This window comes from Centruroides sculpturatus, unplaced genomic scaffold (assembly GCF_000671375.1).
Source record: "Centruroides sculpturatus isolate CEXI.00-Female unplaced genomic scaffold, Cexi_2.0 scaffold17, whole genome shotgun sequence".
Taxonomy (NCBI): domain Eukaryota; kingdom Metazoa; phylum Arthropoda; class Arachnida; order Scorpiones; family Buthidae; genus Centruroides; species Centruroides sculpturatus.
In genome coordinates, this window is record NW_019384462.1 from 1,663,722 (window position 1) to 1,672,804 (window position 9,083).

General features: G+C 28.8%; 1 protein-coding gene across 2 annotated transcripts in view; it reads left to right on the forward strand.

Moving 5' to 3' along the window:
- Window positions 1-9,083, forward strand: part of LOC111620914 (transcriptional activator protein Pur-beta-like) — a 99,063-nt gene that overhangs the window by 77,028 nt on the left and 12,952 nt on the right. For both annotated transcript variants that reach the window (XM_023362942.1, XM_023362941.1), the window contains exon 6: window positions 7,079-7,185. In XM_023362942.1, the coding sequence (XP_023218710.1) occupies window positions 7,079-7,185 (107 nt within the window). The remainder of the gene's footprint in view (window positions 1-7,078; window positions 7,186-9,083) is intronic.

The window sequence follows — 9,083 nt, forward strand, 5'->3', positions numbered from 1 at the left end:
GGTTTGGATGCCATTTTAAGACCGTTGTTCTGACATCTTCCTACTTCTTCAAAAGATCTTTAATAGCAGATATCGGCATAAATCCACATTTTCAGAAGAAAACGTAAAAGAATTGTTTCTGTCAGAAATACAAAAGGCTGGAATTACAAGGGAGAGTTTCAAAGTTCGGGGGAATACTATCCGATCAGTATATACTGGGTAGAACGTCGATGTCGACGTCTCCCGCGCTCTGAAAAGTTTAGAATTGTTGCCTGAAGACAAAGGAAGACCAATCGGTATTCGTTATTTTACACCGCTTCTTGTGTTTGTTCAGTGAAGTGTTCGTTATCCGATTTGTTTGTTAACTGATCACCCACTGTATATTATTTGTTATTTCTCAGCTATAATTAAAACACACTTTTGTTATAGAAAACTTTTGTGTACTATATTTTACAGCATATAAGACATGCCCCTATTTCAACACAGTATTTAGTGTATTTAAGCTATCCTACCTCAAATTATTTCTGTATTCTGGTTTAAAAAATAAAATAAAATTAGAAAGCACACTTTCATTTGTCAGGGAAAAAAAAATCATTTACTATTAAAATATTTATCTTGAATACACAAAAAACTGCTTATTCATAACTAATAATGATATGTTTATTAAACAATAACATTTTTATTCAAGAGTTGATTTGGGTAGAAGTTATCACACAAATGCAAAATATCTTCAATCATGCGAATGAGATTTGGAAGAAATTAAAGCAATCGCATAGAAATTTGTGGTAGAAAATTAATATTATGGAATACTACCACTCAAAAGTGGGTATACTTTAATTAAAACCACTAAGAAAACCTAAAACCCAGCAATTTTTTTAACACTAGTCTGACCTTTTTCCAAGTTCTACTTCAGTGTTCTGAGTTTTTACCATATTTATACAATCATGCTGTTTGAAAAGAAATAACTTCATGGTTTTCATTATTAAACTGTGTTAAAGATTTTTTTTTTCCTGTTTAATCTGATATATATGATGTAAGGATTTGTTGATATAGTTGGGATTTTAGATAGTTTAAATTTCATATAAACAAATGAAAATAAGTAAAGTTTTAGTAGTTTTTATAATTGCATCATTTGAAAAGTTTGCGATTGAATTTGATTGAATGATGTTATTTTTATTCTATCGGATGTTTTTAGCATCTGACAAAAATTTATGCCGATATGTCCAATAGAGATTTAGTTTTTCATTTTTTTAGCTTTGCTTCTTCAGAGTAGTTAGGTTTAGCATTCCATAGAAAATATATTGAACCGTGTACATAATTTATTTTTTAAAATATAATTTTTGTCTAATCAGATAATAAAGTGTTTACTTTTTGTCAAATACAAGTGTTAGTACGTGAAAACTATTGTCCATTTTCTTAATTTGAATTTAATGTTTTTAATTCTTTGTTTGTCTAAATATCAATTGTGTTGCCACTTTTAAATTTGTCATTACATTAATGTAAATTATTTTATCCTTTTAATTAATTAATTTGATTAAATGACAAATATTAATCCCCCAGTTGCAGAAACAACGGGGGATTGCTGTACACGTGTGAAGAGGGGAGGTGACGTAAGAAGAGAGAAAGGGGAGGGAGAAGACAATGAGATTTATAGTTTGAAGAGAGACGTCCACGCTGTGGGGAAGGAGACAACATCACAAAAATTAATAGTGGTAACTCCGTAACACTGAAGACTGTTTGGACATGCACCTTCAACCAGGCATCTACACTATCCCCATCACCAACCATAGGTCCAGTTGCCACTTAGAATACATAGGTGTTACAATGTGCCCTTTAAACACCTACCTCAAGGAACATCAGACTTCTGTCACAAAAGGATAAGTCAACACTGCATTGTCTATCTTCATCTCTGATCCAGACATTAATGTGGACTTCAACAGTGCATGCCTCTTGCATAACTCTTCCAGGCAACCCTTTCTCAAACATCTTGAGCAGGTGAAAATATATAAAACCTCTCGCAATAACACCGCTATTAATTTTTGCAATGTTGACTCTATCCCCACAGTGTGGAAGTCTCTCTTCGAACTATAAATCTTACTATCCTCCCCCTCCCCTTTCTCTCTCCTTACATCATCTCCCCTCTTCACATGTGTACCACAATCTCCCATTGTTTCTGCAGGTGGGGGATTAGTTTTCCTGATGATGTCCATTCAACACAGGTGAAAGCATTAGCACAACCTAAAACCCAGCAATTTTTTAAATTTCTTAGTAGTTTTAATTAATATTATGGCAATAGCCAGAAGAAAATTACAATAAAATGGAGTAGATTCTTGGATAAGCTTATAGACATTAATTGGGGAAATTTAACAAAATTTAAGAATCTCTTGTTTTAAAATTGAAATTTGGAACATTATTTAGTTTGTTTCTGATGAGTTTAGTCACCTGCTATGATGCTGTTCATTTACGTTGTTATGCACTTGAAGTAAGGAGGAATTGTCTTTTTACCAAACCATGGTTCCTTATTTAAAAACTCTTTTTGACTGAACTTTCATGTCAGTTTGAACTAAAATGAAATATTCATTCATTCCTTCATATACAAAGTTCACCAATTAATAAACCGTACTTAAAAACTTTTTCAGAATTATCTTGATTAAATACGTAAATAGAAGTTTTGTCATCATTTAATAAACTTTATTTTTCATATTTTTTCAGATTTATTATAAAATAAAAATTATTAATGATGAAATATATTTTAAAATTTCATAAAAATATGTTTGCATTTTCAAAAAAATTAATTAATAGTAGTAATAATAATATTGATGAAAAAGTCAGTCAAAAATGCTAAAAATCATATCTTTTTGTAAAAAATTGGTGCATCTCTTAAATAATAATTCAGAAAATGATTGCATGGCTGTTCATCGGCATGAATAAATTTTTCATTATGCATTTCTGGATATCAAAAAGCACATTAACACATTAACTGCCATACGATTCCCATACAGCACTGTACTTAATTATCACCGTGTTCTAAAAATAGGTTCTTTATGACATCAGAGACAACTTCAGTTTTATTTCTGTTAATCATTATATTACATCAACTTTATAATTGTATGCACTGTCCTGTGATGATGACATGTGGTTAAATTAAAGCATTCTTTTAATTTAAAGAAAAATTTTGTTAATTTATATTTAGAGTTGGGCAGCAAATTATATGGTAGGCCTATTAAATTATGTGTATGATTCAGTTTGAATTTTCTAAGCTACATAGTGATAATTATTCATTTGTTCATAAATTTTTGTCATATTTTGTGAGCTAGTATGCAGTAATTTTCAGGGAAATTTTATGTTTGGGGAAAATTCTGAGTCCTGAAAATATTCTGCACTCCTTGTTACCTGTAGCCTACTGAAGGTGGTTAGGGAATTCATTAGAATATAGAGACTTTGCAACTTTATATATAAGAAGCAAGGCAATTTTTGAGCTTTTTCTTTTTCTGCAAAAAAATTGTCTTATTTGCCATAAAATATAGTACTTTGCATTGTTATGTTGTAATTAGTGAATAAACAAAAAATATTGTTTGTAAAATATAATAATTGTATGTAATTTAATCAATACTTTTGTTTTATTTTGTTAGTGCATTTGATATCATTAAAAATATATCTATTATGTAATTAGTTTTGGAAACAGTATAGTTTGATAGTGTTTTTAAAATTTGAATTTAAAAAAACCCATATAACATGTATTATTGAAGTGACATAAATGTTTGCACTACTTATATAACAATTATTAAGCGAGCATAGATATATTGTTGATACCACTTAACGACATTGATCTTGAGTCATATTTGTTTTACGATAGAATCAGTACAAGCAACTACCTACTATTATGGTATGTCATTTGCTCTGTGAAATTGTAGATTTACATTTCTAATATGATTATAATTCTAACGTAATAGTTCTCACTTCTTTAATCAAATATTTGATGGAATGTAATAAGCTCAATAATCTAAAAAATAAATTTGAATGGGACAGCTTTGCTAGATTGTTGGATCTGAAACTATTACAATTTGTTTGCTTCTATTTGACATAGTATATCTACAAAATATCATCAATTAGCTGAGATCATTAGTGGACAAATGCTATGTTGTTTTTACAATAATAGAAAATGTTATATTGTTTATATGATACTATTATCTGATGAATATATACTTGTTTCCAGATGGACGATGATCATTTTCAACATAGTATTGAAAATATGATGAAAGTAAATAACTGGTGTAGATAACTCAATATTTATTCATTCTCTCTTAAAAACTGTCATGGTAAACCACATTTAAAAAATCAAATTTTTAGCAGAATGTAATGTAAAATAATCTTTTGGTTGTTTTTCTGTGTCAAAATGGCCTTAATTCATATAACAGCAACTGCACACCGGGATGTATAAAGTAAATATGACGTACCGAACCTATAACCATTGCATATCCAATTGTTCTTTCAACGACAAACGTTTTCTTAACCCCTTCTGGGCTCTTCTTCAGGTGAACAGCTGGATCGAACAACAAAATTTGAATAAATCCGAACTCTGTTAAGTTTGAATCGTTCAGTTTGTTTGCTTATTCTGTCGCGTGGATATGCATCGGTTATAGGTTCGGTATGTCGTATTTATTGGCTTTAATTCAAAACTTGTTATGGATTTTTTTTATTACATAGGCAATATATATATAATTGTAATATATATTGTATATTAAATAAACAGTATATTGTAATATATACTGTTTATTTCCTAACATTCTGTATATTTTCTCTAAAAGAAATTACATAATTTTTGTATATTCGCAATCTATTATTGTTTTAATCTTTGTTTTAGATTAATATTTTTATAAGGTTTCAATAATTACCTCTTATCATAAAAAAAAATATAATAACCAAATTAATCTATATATTTTAAATTAAAATTATTTAGAAATTTTAATACATTTTAAATGATTTATTTGATGATTACTTTTGTTTTACATCCAAATGTAAAATAATTGTTCATTTGACATTTTGTTTCATTTTTTTAAAATTAATTTTTAATATAAATATTGAGAAAAGTAGAATTTAAACTTTTTAAATTGCTTTCATATGAATGAAATAAAATATCAAAAAATAAATCTATGCAATTAAAAAGTTTATGAAATTCTGATTCAGAAAACAGTTTAATAATTACATTTACAGATATGCATTAATTAGTAGACTATTCTAATTTTTTTCTCATGCGAACAGAACTAAGATCAGAAATTTCCTTATAAATAAAAAATAGTTTAAATATTTGAAGTGGGTGAATACTGAAATGATTCAGTGATTGTCTAACATTATAAAAATTGTAAATGAATTTTGTTTAATTTAGCATGTGAGACTGCTCCTTAATTTCATCATAAAGCTCAAATGTACATACTAAACATTTAAGAAGACAGAAAAAGTTTCAATTTTAGAATGATCGAAGTTTTTTGAACACACAATTCCATCATCAGATCTGCTTGGTGGAAAAAAAAAATCACATGTTAAACTCAACACGTTCTAAATTGAATATTTTTTTTAAACATAATGTATTAATATATTATGTAATTAGGAATTCTAAGTCAAAATAATAAATATTTGACTTATTAGGGGCAGTCAAATGAAAACGAGACAAACTATATAACAAGTGTAGCACGGAAGTTGGTAATGCAGGTAGGTGTGTATATAGAAGTGCCCTCTATTGGGAATCAGGAAGAAACAGCGTGAACATTCACCGCTGTGCCATTTGTCTGTTAGATGTGATCGAAGTGAGGTCGGCGAGTCGTGCGTGTATCCAACGTCACTATGGAGGTTTGCTGCTTGTTGACTTTCTGGAATATGGCGCCACAATTAACGCGCAGTGGTACATAGAAACTTTGCAAAAATTGAAGCATGCCATCAAATCCAAACACCCAGGAATGTTGACAGACAGCATCATTCTGTTGCAGGATAATGCCCACCCACATGTTACCAAGGTTGTTTTGACTATGCTGCAGAAGTTTTGCTGGGAACTTCTGCAGCGTAGTCCATTCACATCCTCCATACAGTCCCGATTTTTCCCCATGCGATTTCCATATTTTTGGAGACTCGAAGAGAGACTTTCATGGCCGTCAATTTGCTTTGGACGAAAAGGTGCACGCCTGGGTACAATCGTGGTTCTGTAGGCAACCGCAAACATTTTTCTATGAAGGCATTGACCGTCTTGTCTCACAGTGGAATAAATGTATTAACAGTTATGGCAATTACTTTTGAAATAATAAGCAGTTTACTTACTTTTTTCCCATCTGTTTCGTTTTCATTTGACTGCCCCTAATAGAATGTTGAGTTTAAAATATCATTTTTTGTGCTAAGCAGATCTGATAATGGAATTGTAAACGTTTCAAAAATGTTAAGCTTTCTAAAGTTTAAAACTTTTACTAGTTTCTTATTGATTGTATGTCTAGGCTTTATTATAAAATTTATAAATATCTAAAATAAATATATCACTTTTAAATCAATTTATTAATTATTAATATCCTGTCTTTTTAAGTATATCAGATTTTGATTTGAAAATAAATTTAAGCAATTTTAGTTTAATTTAATTGATGAATTTAGAGATATTTGAAAATTAAGCAACTTACATTCTAATAATAATAATAATTTTGTATATAATAAGCTAAAATGTATGCAGTTTTAAATTTTAATATGACACATTTCATTTAAAATATGTATTTAAAAATATTGATTTTAATTTTGGAAAATTTAATCTTTAATATTACTTTACATCTCATTTTATGATTGAAAAATATTGGTCGTTTTAATTTGGTACAATATATGCTTTAATAAAATTGATTTTTATTAATAAATTTGAATAAGTTTCATTATTCAGAAGATAAACAAGATATTTCTCAATTATACATATGTTAGGAATAATATAAATTGTGAGAAATGATGATTCAATGTAATGTTCAAAATTATTTATTAATGATTATACTATTATTATAATTATTGATAATTAAGTTTTGTAATTTTATCAATTAATCCTTAAAAGATTATAAATAGTAATATAATTACATTATTTCAGGTTTCAAAGGAGAACTTCCTGAAGGAAAACACATGAGAGTTGAAAATAAGAACTTTTACTTCGATATTGGCCAAAATAGTAGAGGAATATACATGAGGATATCAGAGGTAAATTTAAAATATATATTAAAAAGTAAGAAAATATGAATGTTCAGAAAATATTTGTGTATATAATTTAGTTTTATCATTTTTAAACTATACTGAAAGAGAAACTTATATGCAAATACAAAGTATTATGTAAATTTAAGTTATTACTACTACTGACAATAATACTATCCAAACCATATGTGCCTTTTGATAATTAACTGTTCGAATCTGGAGTTTAATTTTAGTAGTAATTTATTATAGGTTAAACATACTACTGCGTGTTATCTTCATAAATCTTATTTTTAATTTTTTTTCTGATTAATATTGATACTTAAGTTTTTACTCTCTGATCAATGCCAATTTAAATTCAATTATTAACAGTAGCCGAAAAATAGCCCGATGCATTACAGCTATCGTTTGGCATTGATTAATAATGTTGGGTTTCAAGATATTTATATATGTATTGCTCTCTGATTTTATATGAGATGTTGATCAGAAATATACAGTGAAATTTGAAAGTCAGGAAATTTGAAAAAATTGTCAAAATATCAGGAAAAGTCAGGGAATTTGCCTCCTTGACTGCCTTGTTAATTTTTTTTGCTCACAATAAGGTAGACCAATTGTAGTCATCTGCAGGCTGCAAGAAGTAATGTGATACAATGCAACTTACGAAAAAGCATGCAGAATATTTTCAGGATCCAAGATTTCCCCAAAAATTATTGCACACAAAATAAGTTAACATAAATATTTTAGATTAAAAGAATGTTTTAATTTAAGCACGTGTTTTCATCATCATAGGATAGCATATACAATTATAAACTTGATGCAATATGTTGATTAATAGAAATAAAATTGAATTCAGTGCCATGAATGATTATTTTTATTTTTAGCACAGACAGTAATTAATGGACTTTTGACATCCAAAAATACAAAATTTATTTATGACGATGACCTCAGAATGAATTTTTATAAGGGTCAAAAATTTCAGTTAAAGATGAACTTCAAGTAATGAACATCAAAATATATTGTAAAAAGAAAATTTTCATATTGAAATTATTTTCTCATCTTGGCCATTTTATCTAACTTCTAAAACACTTCTTTACATTATTTAAGTTAAATTATTTTAAGTAAAGTTAATAGGAAAAATTACATACATTTATTATTTAAATAATTACATTAAAACATTATAATTTTTTGAAATTACTTGAAATTTTAAAATAACACAAGTTGGGTATGGGCCATGGTAATTAATACTGGGGCCATATTCTGATCATCGTCTCTCACAAGCTGGTCGCTGATTGGCTAATCATTTGTTACGTCTCGAGAGATCACCGCATCTCTCTAAATGCAATTCTGGACAACTTTTTCTCTCTTCGCTTCTCTCGTTTATCAGAGATGAGTGGATAGTTGTCTTTCAACCGGCCTATCGTCTTTCGCCTCGATTTCATTATATCCAATATGGACGACTGGATGCTGCTTGTGCTGTATGATCGCATTACAAAACATTCTCTATCTCGGGAAAGAATATTTCAAAAGAGAGAGTGCTTCTGATTTTTTTCTGGTGCCTACTCAGAAATGCCACTGATTCTATTTTTTTTTTTTTTTTTTAATTATCCTACATTAATTACAGAACTACAGTAGAACCTCGATTATCCGCCCCCCGATTAACCGACCCCTCGGTTAACCAACCGTCCTAGTCGGCAAATTTCAAATGTCCGCTAGTGATGTGGCGCTACAATATTTGGCTATGTCTTGGCTACTTTAATATTATTTTTACGTGTTTTAGCTGGCAACACTCATTCGACCATGAAAGGGAGCCAGTATTTAAACGAAGCTTAATTTTCTAATTTTTAACGATACAATAGCGACGATTATTATTTTAAAAAATTTTTGTTAGGCTTAACATCGATGAAAATTCA